The following is a 21799-nucleotide window of genomic DNA, read 5'->3' as shown; positions in this document are numbered from 1 at the left end:
ACTCTGGTGATTAGTGGAATTGGTGGAAACAGGTACACGTGTCTGTGCGACCATGGAAGTAGCAGACCGTCCCCCAATGACAGGGGATCTACTCCTCCCCTGCAACAGAATTCCTTGCATTTCGAGCTGCTGCGAGTGGCGAAGACATCCACCTCTGGTATGCCCCATTTCTGGAACACCGGTTGGAGAAACTTCCAGTTGAGCTCCCACTCGTGGAGCGAGGCGCCCCCTCGACTGAGATAGTCCGCGCAGGCATTCAGAGTGCCTGGGAGGTGGGTAGCTATTAGAGTTGTGTTCGTTTCCTTGCAGATTTCCCATACTCTCAGTGCTAACAGACACAGTTTCCTTGACACTGTGCCCCCCTGCCTGTTTATGTAGGCTAATGCGGTTGTGTTGTCCGTCAGGATCGCTACCGTCTTGCCCGCAATCAATGGGCGGAAAGAGAGTATGGTGTGATGGATTGCCAATAACTCCAGAAAGTTTATGTGGTATTGAGGCCACCGACCTCCCACACACAAGCCCCTTACATGCGCTCCCCAACCCCATAGGGACGTGTCTGATGTGATGGATAAAGTCGGGGTTTGTCTGTGGAATGGGGCTCCTTGAAGGAGATTCTCTTTCTCTTGCCACCAGTGCAGGGAGGACAGGACTGGTTGTGGGATGGTTAATCTGCAAGACGGGAGGTCCGAGTGGCATCTGAATGTCTTGAGAAACCACAGCTGTAGTATTCGCACGTGGAACCTGGCAAACAGTAGGACCGCTGTGGTGGATGCCATTAAGCCCAAAAGGTGCTGGATCTGTAGTGCCATGACCATTGGGTTGTGAAGGAAGAACTGTACTAGGGAAACGATGTCCTCTGCTCTCTTGGCTGGTAGAAATGCCCTGCAGACTCGTGAATCCAGGATGGCTCCTATGAACTGTACCCTCTGTGAGGGTTGAAGGGAGGACTTCTTCCTGTTGACCTGCAGTCCCAGTTCCCTTAGAAGGGCTAAGGTGGTGTCGATGTGTTGTAGCAGGAGAGATTCCGATTCTGCTATCAAGAGCCAATCGTCTATATATGGGAACACTGTGATTCCCTGAAGTCTCAGATGAGCTGCTACTACTACCATGGTCTTTGTAAAGACTCTTGGTGCCGTGGAGAGACCAAATGGCAGCGCTTTGTACTGATAGTGAGTTTTTCCGATAGTGAACCTGAGGAACTCCCTGTGCGCTGGGTGTATGGTGATATGAAAGTAGGCGTCCTGCAGGTCCAATGTGGCCATCCAGTCTCCTCGGTTGAGAAGAGGAAGGATGTTTGGCAGGGAGGTCATCCTGAATTTTTGGTGCGGAATGAAGAGATTTAGGCCCTGTAGATCCATAATGGGACGAAGACCCCCATCTCTCTTGGGAATTGTGAAGTATCGGGAGTAGAAACCTTGTCCCTTCTGATCTGTCGGGACTGGTTCTATTGCATTCTTTTGGAGGAGTGATTGCACCTCCTCTTGCAGTGTGGGAGATGTTGCAGTGTGAATGACTGTGGGGACTGTAGGACTTTGTTGGAACTCTATTTGATAACCCAGCCGGATTATCGATAAAACCCATTTGTCCGTGGTGATTCTGGCCCATGCCTGGAAATGATGGAAAAGCCTGGTATGGTCCAAAACCGAGGGGGGGGGGAAGAGGAGCAGGGGAAAAGGCAATCAAAGTCCCTGCTTGGGTTGCCTGTTTCCCTTCTGTCTGGAGGACTGGGAAGAGGCAGGAGAATATTTTGATTTAGAGTTGTATGGAGGCTTGGAGAAAGATGTTGTGCTCATTGGCTTCCACTGCTGTTTTGTGGTTTGTTTGGTGAACGGCTTCTTGTTCCAAGGTTTGTTACAGGGTCGCCTGGTCTGAGACCTGGAGAAGACGGGTACCCCTAAGTTTCAAGATGTTTGGATACTCTTGTCCATTTCTTGTAACACGGAGTCCGTGTTGGAACTAAACAAGCCATTACCGTCAAAGGGGAGGTCTTCAAGGTATGACTGTGTATCTGGCTGCAAAGCAGTCGACCTTAACCAGGAGTGGCGTCTCAGTGTGATGGCAGAGGTGATCGTTTTAGCCCCAATATCACCTGAGTGCTTGGCGGAGTTGAGTTGCTGTTTTGCCTCCTTCTGGATTTTTTTGATGGCATTCTTAGCCTGTTCAGGAAGGCCCGGCAAGATACTCGATAGTTGGTCCCATAGGGAATATTGATATCTTCCCATACAGGCTGCGTAGTTTGCGACTTTGACTCCGAGTGAGCCCGCTGAATAGAAGCGTCTGCCCAAAATGTCTAGCTTCTTTCCCTCTTTATCCGGGGGAGAAGCATGTGTCTTCCGAGCCTTAGATGATGAGGCTACTACAACTGAATTCGGTTTGGGATGGTTAAACAAGAATTCAGCTGTAGACTCATGGACGCGGTACACATGGTCCAGCCTGCGTGAGGATATGGGGGTCGAAGCTGGCTTATCCCAAGATGATTTAGCTGTGTGCAGCATAACTGTTGTTAATGGCAGGGCGATAGCAGTAGAGGTGTCCATTTGGACAATATCGAAGACTTTGTCTGTGACCATAGGTTGGGGTTGTACTGTCGGTAACGACAAGATCTGGGCCATCCGTTTCACAAGGTCCCCGTAAGACTTAAGGTCTTCGGATGGGGAAATGGGTTGGTCCTCAACTACTTTGTGAGAGGGCGATGGATCCTCTGGGGATGAGGAGATCCCCTGTTCATCCTGGATCGAGCCTTCCTCCGATCTAGGAGAGCCTTCCACCGATTCAGTGTGCTCTGATGTAAGTCTTGGGGTTTCTGGAGCCTTCAAGAACTCTGGGGTTGCCTGTTCCACGCCCCGGGAGCGTGGGGAGACCTTTTTCTTATGCGGGGACTCAGCATCTGGTGGCTTCGATGCTGACGCGCTACGTTTCGGAGGCCGATAGGATGTTCTCGACCTGCATGAAGCTTCCGAATGCTGGTCCCACTCCAGCTGTCTTGGTGGAAACCAGGGAAACATGGAGGGCATCGGGTACGGTCCGTACAGGTACTGCCACTGACGCTGGTCCCAGGGTATCGGTGGCGGTGGTTGTTTCCGGAGAGGAGAGCGGTCTTTGCGCGGGGACCTCTCATTCTCCGATTCTCGAGATCGGCGCCAACGGCGAGGGCTCTTGGATCGATCTCTCTGCAAACTCCTGGAGCGATCGTGCCTGAGGCTCCTGGATCGATGCCGAGGTGTGGACGAGCGTCCTCTAGGCGGGCTGAGGGAGCAGTCTTGGCGAGGGGTGACTGATCGATCTCGAACAGGGGCCCGGGATCGAAGGGTTTCCTCAACTGTGTGGATGTCGGGTGGACTGTCCTCCGTTCCCGAGCGTTGTGTTAGCTCCAGATCCCGATCGGAGTCAGACGATATGGCGATCTGGGTTGACATGGAAGCCAGCATCGGAGGGCTTAGTCGGTGGCGAGGCGAAGCGAAGAGCTTTAGTGGTGGTACCGTCGCTGCCAATTCCGATGGCGAGGTGGGAGAGGAAGATGCACCAGGTCAATGTTTGAGTTTGTCCGCCTTCTTCTTCCTCTTCGCTTCCGGCTGCACTCCCTTCTCCTCCCTTGGCCTTTTTGCAGGAGTGGAGGAGGCCGACTTAGATGCCGAGCCCAGTTTAGTGGGGCGATCGGCGTCAGTAGGAGTTCTGTCGGTATCGACCGACTCCGACGTCGACAGCTTGTGGCTTGCCGTCGGCGTTTTCTTGGGAGACAACGCACGCTCCATTAGCGCTGCTGCTAGTCGGGCCGCCCGGTTCTTTTTGGTCTGCCGCGAAAACTTTGCGCAGTGTGCGCACGTGTCCGGTCTATGGGACTCGCCCAAACAGAGGAGGCAAAGAGCGTGTCCGTCAGGAGGGGCGATTTTGCTCCCGCACTTTGCACACCTCTTGAAAAATCCCCAACGCTTTTCCATGCAAGGGGGAAAAAGGAGGGGGAGGGGAAAAACGCGGGAAAGGGAAAAAAATTATTGAAGAAAAAATTTCTAGACGAGCCTTTCCGCCTTCCCTCTCACCCAAAAATCAAGAAAAATATAGAATAAAGTCTCTAAATCTCAATCGCAACTAACAAGAAAGATATCTACCGACCGTAGCGAATGATCGACTGATCCAAGCGGCGGTCAGAAGAGAACTGGCGGGATGTCCGCTCCGGTCCCAGTGGGCATGCGCGGTGGGGCTTCTGCGCATGCGCACTGGGCCTGGGGCGCGGAAATCCGCAGCTTTCAAGAATACCGATCGTGATCGGCGCGGGCGCCTATATCCCATCAGTGTGATGCACAGAGACCACGAAGAAGATTTATTAGTTTGGGGACTAGGGTTAATTTTGTCAAAGCCATGGCTTTGATTGGGATGTGTAAATCAATTGGGCTAAGTGTGCCAAAATGCAGCCACAGCTGAAATGGAATATGCCATGGACAAGTGCTACCAGGGCAACCCTGATGTTTCTCAATCCTTTTCTGGCATGACTATCAATAGCAATGCAGAACGGGAAGCAGTGCAGCCTTTAAGACTTGTTCTTGCATAAATGGTTTTGCCAGTGACTGCTGGGCAAGCAAACTGCAAAACTGTCTGAATGCTTCTCAAGAAGAGGCAGTGAACTACTCCATTCAGCCATTTATCTCTGCTGAAGTCACCTGTCACTTTGATTTTAAAAAAACCACCATTTTTCGTTTTTAGATAAATTATGGAACTTGCTATCACAAGACATCACGATAGCCACTACATGCCCTTGTTTTTAAAAGCAAGTAGATGCATCTGGGGATACAATTACCAATGCACATTAGCTAAGGCAAGGCAAATGAAGGCTGATTCCACACTCACCTTGGTCCAGGGCAGGCTTCCATTTCTGCATGGAGCAAGCAGGCAATTTCGCACCTGTTGCCCCGCGCCGCCATTTTGCACGGGGCAAACCTGCAATTTGCTCCGCTGCAGTGTAAACCTGTTTTTCAGGTTTACACTGCGGTGCGGCAATTTGCGGGTTTGCCCTGCGCAAAATGGCGGCACAAAGCAACTGGTGCGAAATCGCCAGCTTGCTCCACGCGGAAACAGAAGTTTGCCCCGGACCAAGGTGAGTGTGGAACAGCCGAAGACTCCGTGATAAGGGGCAGTGCATAATAGCTCAATGAAGAGTTGGGTATGTATGTGCCTATGCATGCATGCAATAGGACATCATGCATATCCTGCAAGGCATCTCACTCAAGCCCTATACTCTCTACTAGAAGTGTTTAAGAGTCTGATCCAATGTATTTCGGTGTTTAAATGCAATTTAGATATTAACTTACCTGTACAACATATACTTCCTCCCGTCCGCTGTACCAGATTTCAAACTTCCGATGGTCTCCTTTCACATTTTCAGTGATTCCAACAGCATTCATCTAAAACCACAAAACACAGAAATGAGACAAGAAAGAAAAAGGGAGGGAGGAAGGAAGGGACTTTGATTATAAACTCTCTGCTCTGCAGATCATCCTTCCTGAAATTATTTTGCATAGAATCTTGTTTGGAAAAAAGGACTCCCCTTTTGCACCAGCAGCTTTGCTCAAAACACTCAGCCTGCAGAAGGTGGCTTCTATGCATTCTCCAAATCTTCCTTTCATGCCTTACCAGAGTGGCAAAGGAAAACAGCAGCCAGGCATTTCCAGCAGCATATGGATGAGACCTTTGTCATTTTATCTGAGCTACTGGGGGGTGGGAATGACCAAACATCAAACACTGGCTTAAAATTTAGTGATGGTAAAGGATATCACTGTTAGCTTTGGCAAAATTAGACCAATGGTCATAAAGACTTTGAAGAGAAGTAGGGGCAGTGCTGTATTTACAAGGAGGACCCAAAGTCTCAGGCCTCTATGGGGGAGCTGCCATCAACCCTGCTTCTTGACTGTAAATGAACAGGGGCTGGCTGTGGTGGCATTTTGCTAAGGAACAGAACTTTGTAACAGCCACTTTTCATTGGTGATATATAACATTGCTTTTTTTGCTCAGAAAAGGAGCCTGGCTGTAGGAAGCATCAAATACCAACTTCAGCTCTTTTGGCTATGATACCCTTTCTTAGACAGGAATGGCAACTCATGTCTTAGTTAGAAATTGAAACTTAACTTGTAATACCTTCTATGTGGAACTGCCATGGAAGAGTACACAGAAGTTACCGAATGCAGCAGTTTGGTTGTTAACTGGGGCAATTCTGGTGGAATGTATTGTGCATGTGAGAGTCAGAACAGGCTTCCAACGGCTGATGCTAAATGCTGCAGTGTGCCTCCAAGGATTTGAGGAAGGAGACAGAACCTCAAATCAAGCAGCCCTCCTAAGAATATGAAGGATGCATTTGCAAATAGATGTTCAATTTATGGCTTGCAGTCTTCTTCTCTAATAGAACATTCTGTACCCTCTGTGTACACACAAGACTACCTTCTGGCATTATACAAGTCAGGTTACCTGGATAATTCCTTCTTTTTTTGGCAGGAATATCAGCAGTGATGCAGACAGCCTCAGGATACAATTTGTAAATTTAGCTTCAGCAGTCCCCCACCCCACCCCCACAATCTGCCAGGTGCTGCAGGGCAAACAAATGGCATGAAGGCCAGCCTTAACATTTTCCACTGAATGTGGAAAACCAGTTGAACTGTAGGAACCAAGCAATTTGTTAAGGAACCACCCAGGGTAGTGTTAAGTGCACCATTCTCTTGGTTAAACAAATAAAAGACCTTCCATGTTTCAGCTAACTTAAAACTGAAATAATGGGTGCAAATACATGATGCGATTGCAGAAGGACTGACTGAGGAGATACTGGGGCAAAATGGAAAGCATGGAAGGCAGCAAATCCCTGCCTTTCTTTGCTACTAGAGTCCCTGCATCTCACATTGGAAGCTGTCAACTTGAGACTACCTACTCTGCCTCTTTAGGGTCATGGGCAGATAAAGATTTCCCCCAACACTTGAAGGATCCCAGCTAGCAGGCAGAGATGCTCAGGACTGAAACTGAGATCTTCTGCATTCAAAGATGCTCTAGCACTGAGCCCTCCCTCCCCTCATCACCAATATATTTAATTCTCATCACCAATATATTTAATTCTCATCATCACCCTCCCTGCAGCACCATCAATTAATTGTCAACATGGTCAAGCCTGCAAATACTTAAATCTATGGATTGGGGCCATGTACAGACTACAAACATTTTCCTACTAACTTGGGGAACGCGTAGGAATGCTGTTCTGGCTGGCTTGGTGTCAAGGTGTGTGGCCTAATATGCAAAGGAGTTCCTGCTGGGCTTTTTCTTTTTAAAAAGCCCTGAACAGAAAGCATCCTGCAAAACTCAGTTCAGTGTAGCTGTTAGAGGTTGAAATTAGGATCTGAGAGAGTCAGGTTTGCATCTCCACTCAGCCAGGGAAGCTCAAAGGATGACCTTGGGCCCGTTATTCATTCTCAGCTTAACTTTACCTCAAAGAGTTGTTGTGAGGATAAAATGGAGGAAGAAAGTGATTTAAGCTGTTTTGGCTCCCCATACTGGAGAAAAATTGGATATATATGAAGCAAATAAATCATAAATATAGCTGAAGACAGGGAGCAGATAAGAGGTAGGCTGATTGATAAGTGGAAAGGTGAGGAGGGGGTTGTCAGAAAGAGGGAAAGAGGAAATTTATGCCATTATCTCACCTCATTTGTTAGATCTGATTATTCTACTTTGCTGTTGTTGACTGGGCATCCCTTACACCCACTCTGGGTAAACTGACTGCTCTTTAGATTAGATGTGGTTTTACACTAGCCTCTCTTTGTAACACTCCTCATTTCTGCTGGTTATTTAACCAGAACCAATGGATGTGACCCTCCTATATATCTAAGCTCTGACTCATTAAAGCCTATGGTGAAATACATTTTAAGGTGAAATAAATTGCTGTCAGATTCCTGAGTGGTCTTCCTGCTGGCATTTTAAAGGAACCTATATTAGATCTGCCATGACTTTCTTATTGCTCTCTAGGAGTTCTGAGATGTTCAGGAGAAAGGCAGGCAGATAGATATAATTTTAAATAAATACCAAATCATCATTCTGATTAAGAAGGCTCATGGGTCACTACCTACCAACAAAGATTTCTTTTCCTCAACATGTATGGTGAGGCTGGCTAAGATGGGACTTGAATGTCAAGCAAAAAAATCAGTCTCCATGCTGCCTCCCCCCCCCCCCCGCCCCAGGAGGACTGGACAAATACCAGGATACCAACCAAGAAAGCTTACTTGCACTTACTGGCTTACAATGAATCTGGTGATAATATCAAACATGTATAAAAGCTCCAGAGTCAAGCTTGCTGGTCTGGGCATCCAAGAAATGCCCTTTGCCATCTCCCTCCCCATAGCTGCATAAGCAGCTGGCTCTGACACCTGAATCCTGCCTCAGATGATGAGCATCACCAGGCCTGTAACCAGGTTTTTTCATTTGGTGGGGCCCAAAGCCAGGATTTTCATTTAGTGGGGCACATTTTTTATGGGTCCCCTAATTATTATGCTTAAGTGTGTAACTTGGTTCTGTTGCTTCAGAACAACATTTTTTTAACCAGATTCTCAGGTCTGACACAGCAAGGCAGGTTTGATTTGGCTGCCTTTACTGAACAATAACATCAATACTAACATGTTAAAAATTTGCAAACAGAGAAGCTGTAGGGTAGAATGTTCACACAGTAGTAAGACCCACAGAATGCCTTGGACCTAAAATGAAAGTTAAAACCAACACTTTCCTTAGTAAATAAATAAATGGCTCCTCCAATCACCTGAAACCCTCTAGCTACGGGCCGGACATCACCATCTTGTTTCACAGGGAAAGAGTGTTTGTTTTTCAAAAACTAGCAGAGTGAACTGACAGCAGCTCTCATGTAACCCCTCCCCAACAGGTTTTTGTTCTGAATTATACATCAACAAAATATTCCACTTTTGAGATCAAAGGGAGATTGGGGGGGGGTGTTCTTCTGAATAGTATCCACCATCAAACAAAGGCCAGACATCCCCAGAAACTTAATTCAGTGTTCAAGGCCAGCATTTATGCAAACAAAACCCTTCATCACAAGAGATGACTAAGTTATGGCAAGGAACAGCTGGAAAGTGGGATATAGCATCATGGCAAGCGTGAAGCATACCCTGAGGGCCCTCATGAAACCACAATGCTGTGGTCTTAAAAAAAAATGCTGAAGGTTTGCAGAACACTCAGTGGGGAAACTAAGGCTTAGTTCAGCCAAGTGAGGAACTGTTTTACTGAACGGCCTGCTATCCCCACCTTCCTCCTGTAATTAGATACTTTCCCTTGGGGAAGAAAAGTCCCTAAATACTGAATACTAGGATTCTTAAAGAGAAGTCTGCACTAGATGAGTAAGTCTAGGGTTGATCTTGAAAGAATAAGGAACTGACTGGTCTTCAGAATAATTGTGACATGCAACATGAACAACATGGCTTTTGTCATCCACTAATTCCTCCCTCCCTAACATTTTTAGTGCAGGTTATACTGCATTTTTACAAGTCTTCTAGTCTCTCAACTGTATACGGAAGTGAGAGCCAGTGTGGTGTAGTGGTCAGGAGCGTCATATTAGGATCTTGAAGACCCAGGTTCAGCTTGAATCTGCACTCTGTCACAGTGACCTTGAGCCACTCATACATTTTACGCCTAATTTACCACCAGTGAAACCTCTAAGCTGAATCAGTGTGCGCTAGCTCCAGCTCACATATTTTTGTTTTAGCTCAGGAAAAATGGCCCCAGAGCAAACTAAATGATGCAGTAGCTCACAACTTTAATGCCAGTAGCTCACAGAGTAGAATTTTCGCTCACAAGACTCCTCAGCTTAGATGGAGTATTGCCTATCACAGAGTGAGTTGTGCAGATTATGGAGGAGAGAAGAATGATGCAAGCTGCTTTGGGTGCCCACTAGGGAGAAAGCTGGGGTATACATGGATTAAATAAATAAATAATAAATGCCCATACACAGCAAGATTCTAGTTCTCATGACTGAAGCTGCATGCAGGGACTAAATTAGCCGTTTCCCCTGTTTCCCCTCTCTTCTCAAAGCAACCTTCAAAAGTGGATTGGCTGTGACTGAGAGTTCCCTACTGATGTTAAATAGTCTTCAAGCAGCAGATACTTAGAAGCTGGAGGACTTACATTTGAAGAATTCGCCTACTATTTAAATCCGTGAAGTGGCCATTATATACAGCTATTGCTCTTTGCTAGAGTTTGTTCTATGATTTCAATTCAAATGGAAATATTGAACTTCAAAACTTTCCTTACTTTCAGAAAGTGCTTAAAACTATATGAGGAGCTTTTCTCATATCCATCGCCGTGGTCCTCTCTCTTCTTGCAGAACACCAGGGCCTTCTCATACAGAAAGAGATGCCTTTGCATTGGTTTGAACCTGGCCAAGTCCTTCATTTTCGTCGGACCCTTCCGATGCCCTGTCCACACACTGAAAGACCCTTGCATCAGTACTTTCCCCAGTTCACTGAGGTCTCCCTGTGGGTCACACACACAACAATAAAAGCAATAGAAATTGCAGCACAGAAAACAAAACACAAGCTGGTTGTGAAGGTAATATGAGATGGGAAAATATACACTTTGCTGAGCTTCTCTCAAAAAAAGCGGAGGGAAAACCCCCCAATTCTCATAAGGATACTTTTGAAAGGTCTCCATGAGGGCAACCATTCCACTGATACTCTCTCCGTCCCTGGATCAGGCCCTGCATGCACAACTGTCAATCAGGTTGTAAGAACTGTCCTGCTGCATTATGGCAAAACTCCATTGCACTCAGCATTTGACTTCCCAGAGTGGAGTGGACAGTTAGATGCCTCTGGGAAATTAGGGTATCGAGGCCTCCCCTTACATGCTTCTAAAATATAGGCCTCAGGGGTTTGATCGAGGAGGTCCCCTTTAGTTAGCATTGCTAACAGCTGTTTGCAGAACTTGTGCTCCCCCACCCCCAACACATCAGGGTGTGTTTCATTTTCCAGATATGGTGTTTACCCCCAGCTTCCAGTAGCTACCTACATCATAGCCAGTTATTGAAATCTGATGCATGGAGTCATTGACAGATTTCAGCAGATCCAGCATTGCAACCAAAGCCTCTTGGAGTTCTTGAACGCCTTCACAACTTGTACTGTATTTTAGCAGTTCCTGCAAATCAAGAGTTTTTACATTAAAGGCTGATTCACAAATGCAGCTGATACTTTGGGCTGGTGCACATGTACACACTCACCACCTGCTGAACATAATGTTGAGCAATGGGTTTGTACATGTGAACACCAATGCAATGCAAAGGCATCTCATCACCAAGGTGACATCCTATTATTATTATTATTATTATTATTATTATTATTTATATTTATGAAGTGCCTAGTTCCTATCACAGCAGGGTTCTGAGTGATGTACAATATCCATAAAACAGGAACAAGGTAAAACCAGTTAAAACATTAATAACACATTCCAACCATTGGTGGGAAGTAGATAGTCCCAATTCCAACTGCTGGCTAATTCATGGGCAAGGGAGAAGAGGGCAAGGTAGATGTAAATAACAGATGAGGATGCCAACCAAGATGGAGCTACCAAAGGTCTGGTGGAACATCTCTGCCCTAAAGAATTGCATCAGATCCCATGAGGCCTGGATGGTGTTTGGCAGAGAGTTCCACTAGGTTGGGGCCAGGACCAAAAAGGCCCTGGCCCTGACTTGAGGACAATCAGATGTCTTTGGGGCCAGGGATCACCAGCAGATTTCTGTCTAAGGAGTGCAATGCTCTCCCGAGGACACAACAGAGGAGACAAAACACTTCCTTCTATCACTTCATATGAAGCACTTTCATGCATTCAGTGGCTACTCATCATACACAATAATCAGGCACCTGAGAGTCAAGTGCAAATTAATCAATGAAAGCAGCTGAAAGCATGATATGAGTACACTAGAAAAAAAACCACTCAGGATACTAAAATACTGTCTGAGACATTCAATCCATTAAAGCACGCAAGCTGTCGAGTAACAAGAATGTGTATATGAACCAGTCCTAAGTATCAAGGACTGTCAACTTGTTGATCATTCCATAACATCAGAGACAGAATAGCGGGGGAAACTCTTGCCAAACAGCAAGAGCCTATTCAAAATTGAGTTCAGCCAAACATCACCACCATTTGGAGCAAGCCACAGCAGGTATTGAACTAGAAATCCAGTTCAAACTTTGGTCTTCCATTCTGGCTTGGGGGGAAGGAAGAGCACAAACACCAGAGTGTGCCAATTCAGATGTCACACTGAATGGCAAGCAAGAAGTAAAGATGCAACTGGTAGAGCAGCAGAGAGAGTGAGTGTATGCACATGCAAAGAGGTCAGCCTGCCCTCAATGAGGGCCAGAACCTTTTCAGTCCTGGCCCTGACTTGGTGGAACACCCTGCTGGAAGACACCAGGGCCCTATGAGATCTTTTTTACAGTTTTGCAGGGCCTGTGTGGCAGAGATGTCCAGCCAAGCCTTTTTATAAGGACAGTGACAGTTGCTGAGTTGGCACCTCTCTCCTCTGCCCTAAGGGGGGGGGGAGAAGAAAAAGAAAGAGAAAGAGAAAGAGAAGGAGAAAGAGAAGGAGAAAGAGAAGGAGAAAGAGAAAGAGAAGGAGAAAGAGAAGGAGAAAGAGAAGGAGAAAGAGAAGGAGAAAGAGAAGGAGAAAGAGAAGGAGAAAGAGAAAGAGAAGGAGAAAGAGAAGGAGAAAGAGAAGGAGAAAGAGAAGGAGAAAGAGAAGGAGAAAGAGAAGGAGAAAGAGAAGGAGAAAGAGAAAGAGAAAGAGAAAGAGAAGGAGAAGGAGAAGGAGAAAGAGAAGAAGGAGGAAGAGGAGGAGGAGGAGAAGGAGAAGGAGGAGAAGAAGGAGAAGAAGAAGAAGAACTTTAATGAGATACCATCGGGATCTGTAATTTGTTTTTAATGCAACTGGTTTTATTGATCAAAATGTATGTATTTTTAATCCTTTGTTGTACATTGCCCAGAGCCCGGCATTAGCCAAGATGGGGTGATTCATTAAGCTGAAATAATAGCAACAACAACAACAATAATGCATGTGAGCACATTTGCCCACAACTGATTGAGCCAAACTGTTATAGAGGGATGTTCACGCACTTTTAAAAAATACAAAAAATGTGGACTTCTGCACACTTTCAGCCAAGGAGGAGGAGGGAAGAGGAAGCATTTAATCATTTCTTTCTGAACAGCCTTCCTGAGCAAATTCTCCTTCTTCACTGCTGCTGGTTACCCAACATCCTCCCAACACACTGTATTTCCCTCACCATAGTGCAAACAGTCCATTCGGGGGTATGAAGCTGCCTCATACAGAATATCAGATGACAGAATCAGTACCTTCAGAAGCAACTGGTACTTTGTCAACCGCTGCACTGGTTTGAGCAAGTAGGAATCCAAGCCAAGTTTGTGTTCCAGTTTTCTTTGGCATTCCTGCAACACAACAGGACCTTGAACACCATGTACCAGGTATTTATTTTTATTTATTTATTTATCTGGGATTTATATCCCGCCCTTCCCACCGAGTGGCTCAGGGCGGCTTACAACATATATAAAACTAACAAAAAAATAAATTACACTTTAAAATTAACATTTCATAAGAAATAATTAAAATCTAACATTTGTTATAAATATACATATTGTTAAAAATCAGACAGCGGTCGTGAAGCTACACTCTATTCAAATTCAAATACTGATTCGGTATTTCAATATTCAGTATGGTTCAAACATATTCCAGTTCCAGTGCCAAAAGAGTGAGAGAGAAAAGCTGCATCATCTCTATAAAGTAATACTGGAATGGGATGCATAGCCAGGCTAGGAGCATGAAAATGATTAGCTTGTAATTTATTTGGAAGTTCATATAAATACAGATTAAACAAATTGGTGCCAAAAAAAACAACCCTGTTGAACACTTTTTGTGACAGAGACTGGGTTTGAGAGGCAACTAGTTGTTGGACATCTTATTTTCATAGTAGTTGAAGTATGTCAAGAGACAATCAGATAAAATAATTGTTCAGAAATTCTCAGCTGGTTTAGTTTGATCCAAAGCCTTGTGCATGAGATGTTGTCAAAGGCTGCTCTAAGGTCCGTAAAAGCAGTACACAATTTTTTCCTTATGATATGATGAATATTTATCAGCAAGAGAGCACATATGCATGATGTAACATAGATTAAAAAGGTAAAGGTAGTCCCCTGTGCAAGCACCAGTCATTTCTGACTCTGGGGTGATGTTGAATCATGACGTTTTCACACCAGACTTTTTACGGGTGGTTTGCCATTGCCTTCCCCAGTCATCTACACTTTCCCCCCAGCAAGCTGGGTGCTCATTTTACGAACCTCGGAAGAATGGAAGGCTGAGTCAACCTTGAGTTGGCTACCTGAACCCAGCTTCCACTGGGATCGAACTCAGATCATGAGCAGAGAGTTTGGACTGCAGTACTGCAACTTTACCACTCTGTGCTATGGGGCTCCCTTGTAACACAGATTAACCCTTTTAAAATCCAATTTGTTCAAGGCCTGGAAGGATCTGGCCCAACTCTGGAGGACCAACTTCGGAGATTTATTTGTTGTAACTGGGCTGCATACAGCTTTCCTGTTTTAATTTTGTATGATTTTACTGGTTTAAATGCTGGCTTAGGCAGTGAATAAACAATTTATTTATTAAGGGAAGAAACAAAGAGGTCTAGACAGGGTTTTTAGTTTATCCTCGGTTTTAACACTAATTTTACATCTTCAGTGTCAGTGTCTTAAAGTCTGTATTCGTATTTTATGTACATTTTAGGTGGTATCATATTTTAGTGTATAATAATTATTGTATATTTATATCACCTTTTATTGGTTATGAAATGGACTTTTATGAATTGTTTGCTGGTCTCTGACCGTTATAAATAAAAAAATAAAAAATACAGCTTCCCTGATATGGACAGCAGGCTCATTGGTCTCTAATTGGCCAGGGAGTGCTGTGAGCCCTTCATAAACATATTCATTCAGAACATGCAGACCTGCAGCAGGCAGGGCTGATCTAAAATGCCATCTGTCAAATGGACCAACTGGACAGCAAAAGCAGACAAGCCCCCATGCTGCTGCCAGCAGTCCAAATGAGTCCGTACACAGTCAAGATTTGAACAGTGGTCTCATTTTATTCCTCCAGGGCTGCTTTGGGAAGGTGACTCCGGCACAAAAACAGTGCATGGGAAAGAGTTAAATCCTCCTCATTCTCCCAAGCTTTTTTTTTTTTTTTGTATGCGCTGTCAGGTCACAGCTGATTTATGGCAAAAGACATTCAGAGGTGGTTTGCCATTGCCTGCCTCTGGGTCACAACCCTGGTGTTTCTTGGTAATCCCAATATTAGCCTGCTTAGTTTTGAAAATCTGATGAGACCAGGCTAGCATGGCACTACCTGGGCTATCCTCACAAGCGACATACCTGGAAAAAGAGGCTTTCTGCACACTGCCTCCACAGAGATTCTGATCGCGGTTTATTCTGACAATATTTCTCGTACATCTGAAAGTCTTCCCTCTGCATGCAAAAAGAAATAAGCCCCCAGTTCCAATAATACAAGCATAAGTCAAACATGTAGTGATACAACAGACAGCCTCCTCTGAGACTGACTAATCCTGCTGCATCATTAGTGATGGAAAGATCCAATCACATCAATTGGTCCTTGTCTCTCCTCACCTTAATTGCACCAATTGGCAGCAGCTGGTACTACGATGCTATTACGTTCAGCATTCATGTCGATGAAAAGTTGCCCCCAAAGTCCAAAACCAGTCACATTTGATTTCAAAAGAGGGAACTTACAAAAATTAGGGGACTAGTTGAAAGGGAGCTGAAAGGGAAAATGAAGCAAGTCAAATCCCTCCAGGATGTTTGGAAGCCACGTATAACCACACTACTTGAACCCAAGATAGAATGCATTCCCTGGGTTAGGAAAGAGACAGCCCAATCTACAAGGATGCCAGTGTGGTTAACAATTCCAATTGAGGAAGCCATAAAAGGCAAAAAGAGTTCCTTTAAAAATTTGAAAAGGGTGAACAAAAGGGAACACAAGGTCTGGTAAAGTAAGTGTAAGCTAACCATGAGGCATGGGAAAAAAGAACATATCACTACATTAGTAGAGATTCTTATTAAAGATTGAATTATTAAGCACACAGAAGGCCAAAACCTGCTAAAAGAAAATTAGCATCAATTCTGCAAAGGGAAGTTTTGCCTCACAAGCTTTATTAAGTCTAAGTTAACAAGCTTGTAGATAAAGGTGATCCCATTGATATTATATAGCTAGACTTTCAGAAGACTTTTGACAAGGTACCTCGCCAAAGATTCATGAGTAAATTGAGTGGTCATGGGATTAAAGAATGGGTCCATTATGGATTAAAAAGTCGTTAAATGATGGGAAGCTGAGAAAAGAAATAAATGGAGGGAAGTCTGCAGTCATAGTGGATAGCTTAGTGAAAATGCCAATTCAGTGTGTGGCTGCAGTGAAAGAGGAAAACTCTACATTGGAGATTATTAAAATAAAATGGCCAATACTGTAACATCCCTGTATAGATCTATAGCAGGGTCTCATTTGGAATGCTGTATGCAATTCTGGTGGGAAAAGTACAGATGTGGAAAAAGTACAGAAGACTGCAACAAAGACGATTACAGGGTTGGAGCACCTTTCCTATGAGGAAAGGCTAAAGAAACATGGTGACTAAAGGGAACATTCAGAGGCAGTAAACATCTGTAACCCAGAGCTAGAAGGCAACATCAGGAGAGGGCCTTGGCCTCCATGCCGTTGGCCCTCCAGGGTAACTGGCTGACCATTGTATGAAACAGGATATTGGATTAGATAGACCACTGGCCTGATCCAGCCACACTTTTCTTCTAGTCTTATAATGCAGAAGAATATCAGAATCACGTGCCCTCAAGAGAAGCCAACTGGGAAAAATGCAGCCCTGAGCATATAGAGATGTAATGGATAATCTCTCCACAAATGGGTACTTTGTTTCTTTGAAGGTGTTTCAATATCTTTCCAATAGCACTTCTCCTATACCTGAATGGTTTCCTGCTGCAGGGACACACACCCACAAAAGAGATAAGCTCTATAATTTCTAACTGCACAGTTATTATAATAATGAATCATAAATGAATAATTTTTGAAGTGCCCTTGCAACTTTCACCATTCCTTAACCAGGACAACCTGGAGCCACAAGGCCATGATCTTAACCAGGAAAAATGCCTACTCACCCTTTCCAAAAAACAGTATCCTACTCTTTCTGGGGATTCAAGACAACTCTCCAGGTTGTGCAGGAAAATTCTGTAATAAGAGGAGGAGGAAGACATGAAAAAATGAATAGTTTTCTTTTACAGTTTGCTGCTCTTCAGGCTAGAAAGACACGCCCCCCCCCAAGGGTAGATACTGCTGGACACTACCTGTTGTGGAAGTCATAGATCTCAGGCATATTTCCAAACAGAACATCTTTTCTGTTTCTCAAGACAGGGGGCAAGAGAAAAACCATTGCTGGGTTATCCATCTCTGCCCGATAGCCCTGCCGACAACGAAAAACACATCGTCACATTCTCGTGGCAGTCACAAGAACCTTAGTCATTAATACACATCAAAATGCTTTTATAACACATTTGAACAAGAGAACTCACAAAACAGTTTTCAAAAACTAAAGCCAGAGGAAGATTAACAAAGCTTAAAATATCTACAAAGCAAATCTAAATCACCAGAAGGGAAAGTTTCTAGCAGCCTTTGAAAAGAGAACAGGGAGGGGCCCAAAGGAATATCCTAGAGGAGGATGTGGTATGACTTTGAATCTTCTGTACAGGTCCTGCTCCCCACAAAAGTTAATTTTGCCTCCATGAAAGACAGAGCCAAAGATGGCTCTAGCTCCAGTCCCTAAGGACGGCTACATGATAGGGCTGTGGATGACCCACCAGAGAAAACCATTTTCAGCAGTATCCCCAGGGCAACAGTAATGTTTGCTCCAGTTCTCTGTGTTAATTCTGAAGAACTCTGTTGCCATGGACAATTCCCCAAGGTGCACTTGTCTTGTTCACACATCTCAACAGAAAGCACAACACCAGGCAACTTGTTCAGAAAGGGGGAGGCAATTAGCAATACTCTCATGAGGGCTAGAGAGGCCAAAACATCTGTTTATAAAGCAAAATCTTTGTGATATCAAATATCAGAAATCAATGAGCTTTTTACTGGTAGGAAGCACATAGGCCAATGGAGAGCAATGCTTTCCCCAGACTCTGCCTCGGAATGACTGGCTCCCTTCCATGTAATTTCTGATGCTTAAAAATTCCCATTTCTCATTAAGCCCTACAGGAAAATTAGGGTGGGTTTGCATATGTAGGGGGGGTATGAGGTGACAGAGGCCTGAGATAGTAGAATGAATGGCCCCACTTCATATTACAAGAAGTAGAGAATTATATTTTGGAATGCTTCCCCTCTGATAAAAATCCCCTGCAACCAGAAAGCCAGAGCAAGAAAAAAATGATGACACTCTCTCCAATATGCTTGTTTTGTATCTGCGGTTTTAGTAACTATACATATGTCATTATACAACACAGATCTTAAAACTTTAAATTGTAAAATTCTATAACACATATTCTAATACTGAGGAAAGAACGTATATCTATTATCATAGTTAAACTCAACATTCCAAAATAAGACAAACATAGTTCACACCTGAATTGAATTATTCTGCACTAGTTTATTTTAGGGACATCTCCTAAGGATCCTGGACATTTTTATACAGAACAGGCTATAAATCTCTGCAAATCCCTTAAATGCCTATTGAATTACTGTTGGGAAAGTGTGTACATAAAGTATCAATAAACGGTTTCATAGAATATGGACTACAACTGTAATGTCCTATTATTATACACAAATTAAAAATGCTGCACGGATTTTCATCACACAATATTTTATCACAAAGCAAAATCAAAACACAAGTTTAGATCATCCAAGAAAAAAAAGTGGGAGCTGAGACAGTGCAATATGGCAGCAGGGAGATTGTGACCCTTCTACAAAAGGAGATGAGAATGATCTTTGGGTCCCCACTGAGGAGAAAAGCTGATTATAAATAAGTATCACCTTGTCAAACAGTCTCACCTCCCTCCTGTAGATGTGCAGCAAAAAGATCTCAGAATGGGAACCTAGTTATTTTGGCTCACCTCTACCTCTTAGACAGGCTGAAATGTGGAATAAGGATGGGATAACAATGTAAAGAGACAAATATATCAAATCTGCTCTTGAAAGGAGTGATTGTCAGCATCATGCTAAATCCAAGTAATGTTGGACACTATGAGTGGCACAGAAATAAGACAGACCTCCTAAAGGCAACAAAGGGAACACCAGCAAGAAACACACTCACCATCAAGACAGTAAACAATTCCTCTACGTACACCCGTTCAGTTTCTATAAGCTCATTTATCACATGGCTAAAAAAAGGGGGAAAATAGATCAAGGCTGGAAGAAAAACAGCAGAATACAAATATTGGGCCACAGAATTCAGTTTCCTAAGAACGTTAGTAAACAAAGTTTCCCAGTATTTGTGCTCTCAATTTTTTTAAAAAAGCAGTCCTAGGGGGTGGAAGCTGAGCAGGTCTGGATCCAGAAAGGAGACCCTAAGAATCCCCCTCCTCCCATGCATGATGCCTTGAAGCAAATGTACTATATAAATGTACTAAAATTAATAAAAGGTAAGCTGAAAACCAAGTGGGTAATACCCGGAAGATTCAGAAGTTACTTTCAAAGAGAGAAACCCAGACCCTATTTCTAAACAGGAGTTTTTGTAGTAAGTAAGCAAACCGGGGTGGCCAATCTCGAGGTCTGAGCAGGGGATCCCCTGGACCAGCTCGCTAGTGGGGGAAATCTCATCCCTAGACAGAGATGTAGCCATGCGGCATCCCCAATGTGATGACATCATCCAGACGTGATGTCAACATATTGGGGACATTACATGGGTATGCTCTGCTTTTTGGGCAAAACTCTATGGTTTGAGGGCAAATTTACCATAGAGTTTTGTCCAAAAACCCAAGTGTCGCCCTTAGTGTCACCAACACGATGACTTCACTTCTGGATGATGTTGGCACATCCCGCAACATCCTCTCCCGCCACCTGAATGCTCCCCCCCAATCCCCCTGCCAGAGCGACGAGGGGACCTGGCACCCCTAAGTAAACTGATTCATGACAAGTATTTGAAAAGGCACTTACCTTTTCAGTATGTCTAAACTGTCTTCACTTTCTGAAATAAAGTACTGCAAGGAATTCCTTTTTTCTTGATAATCGTGCATTACTTCAATCTGAAGGTAAAAGTAAAAAGCAGGCATAACAATTAATTTTCTAAAATATGGGGAAAGTGCTTTTAAAACTGGTTAACTAGCTAATCAGATATTTGTTTTAAAAGCACAGATTTCTAGAGCAACAAAACGATGCTTTGTTCATCAAAAGGCTACATGATTAGGCTAACTGCTCAGTTTGCCAATTTGGCAGTTTGCCAGTTTGGCAGTTTTCTGGATTTCAACTAATCTCCCAACTACAGAGATCTATTTCTCTGGAGCAAATGGCTGCTTTGGAAGGTGGACTCTATGGTATTATATGCCACTGAGAACTGTCCCCAAGTCCCAGCTTTCTAAGGCTTTAGCTTCAGAGGTGAAAACCCTACTAATTCAAAGGCTAGTCAGGTCTGGGCTACAAATGCTGTATAAAAAGGCAGGGGAATATTTTTTTTCTAGAATGGGCTACACAATTTCAAATGGGAGGTGGGAACACTTATATTTTTAATGGCTGCCTGAATAAAAACTCCCTGGAAAAAAAATAGCACATCAAGAAGAAAGGCTGTAGCAGGGGTGGCCAAACTGTGGTTTGGGAGTCACATGTGGCTCTTTCACACATGTTGTGAGGCTTTTGAAGCCCCCCTGCACTGTTGGCTGACTTGGAGAATGCTTTTAAAGTTAAAGTTGCTTTCTTTCCAACTTCCCCTCCCCATCCCTCCCTCCCTCCCTCCCCTCAAACTTCTGATGTTCATGTCTTGTGGCTCTCAAACATCTGGTATTTATTCTATGTGGCTCTTATGTTAAGCAAGATTATATGTGGTGTTAGTATACCACTTACAGGAGATACATGGAAACTTTGAATGTTGTAATCCCCCTCCTGAGGACACAAGTAGTACAGACTACTCTACCAACTCTGAGTTCTACCACCTCATTCTGCTACATATCATACCATGCTCCATTAGGTGGTGAACAGAATGGACTGTGCCATTTTAGACTGTAGGTAAGGGATTACAGGTTTCAAATCATTCCTTCATCAATAATACCCTGGAAATGGAAAACTAGCACATAACACAAAATGTATTGGTTTAATTGTTTTAACTATTTTGATGTTTTATTGTTGGTTTTAATGTTTTAGCTTGTTGGAATCTGCCCTGAGCCCTTCACGGGAAAGGGTGGGCTATAAATGTACTAAATAAATAAATAAAAGGGTAGATTTTTTTCCCCTCATACACTCATTTGTTATTTGTAAGGATTTTTCACATGGAGGGAAGTGACCAAACCTATTTTACTATTCATTCTGCTGCACTGGTAGACTGTGCACCTCCAGTACACTGCTATTACGAAACAATGCAAATATAAATGAACATAAGGTTTTAATGAATGTGAACAATGAATCAGGTAATTTCCTCCTATGTGATTCTCCCTGGGACATAAGGGTCAACCTTCCAAATCATTTTTTTAAAACAATGAAATTAAAACAAAAATAAAACAGGAA

General features: G+C 44.0%; 2 protein-coding genes across 6 annotated transcripts in view; one reads left to right on the top strand and one right to left on the bottom strand.

Annotated features, from left to right (window-relative positions):
* F9 (coagulation factor IX) overlaps window positions 1-21799 on the top strand; it is a 155886-nt gene that overhangs the window by 31543 nt on the left and 102544 nt on the right. The window lies entirely within an intron of this gene.
* Window positions 1-21799, bottom strand: part of MCF2 (MCF.2 cell line derived transforming sequence) — a 96178-nt gene that overhangs the window by 13982 nt on the left and 60397 nt on the right. For all 5 annotated transcript variants that reach the window (XR_009555976.1, XM_060249873.1, XM_060249875.1 and 2 more), the window contains 9 exons: window positions 20243-20331; window positions 19401-19467; window positions 17443-17558; window positions 17257-17326; window positions 15454-15546; window positions 13369-13461; window positions 11032-11157; window positions 10279-10500; window positions 5304-5396 (listed from right to left, as the gene is read on the bottom strand). Coding sequence is in view for 4 of the 5 variants with exons in the window: in XM_060249873.1 (XP_060105856.1) it covers window positions 5304-5396; window positions 10279-10500; window positions 11032-11157; window positions 13369-13461; window positions 15454-15546; window positions 17257-17326; window positions 17443-17558; window positions 19401-19467; window positions 20243-20331 (969 nt within the window). In the remaining variant the exon portion in view is untranslated. The remainder of the gene's footprint in view (window positions 1-5303; window positions 5397-10278; window positions 10501-11031; window positions 11158-13368; window positions 13462-15453; window positions 15547-17256; window positions 17327-17442; window positions 17559-19400; window positions 19468-20242; window positions 20332-21799) is intronic.

This window comes from Heteronotia binoei, chromosome 11 (genome assembly GCF_032191835.1).
Source record: "Heteronotia binoei isolate CCM8104 ecotype False Entrance Well chromosome 11, APGP_CSIRO_Hbin_v1, whole genome shotgun sequence".
Lineage (NCBI taxonomy): Eukaryota > Metazoa > Chordata > Lepidosauria > Squamata > Gekkonidae > Heteronotia > Heteronotia binoei.
The sequence above is the reverse complement of the archived record's forward strand: the minus strand, read 5'-3'. Positions and strand labels throughout refer to the sequence as shown.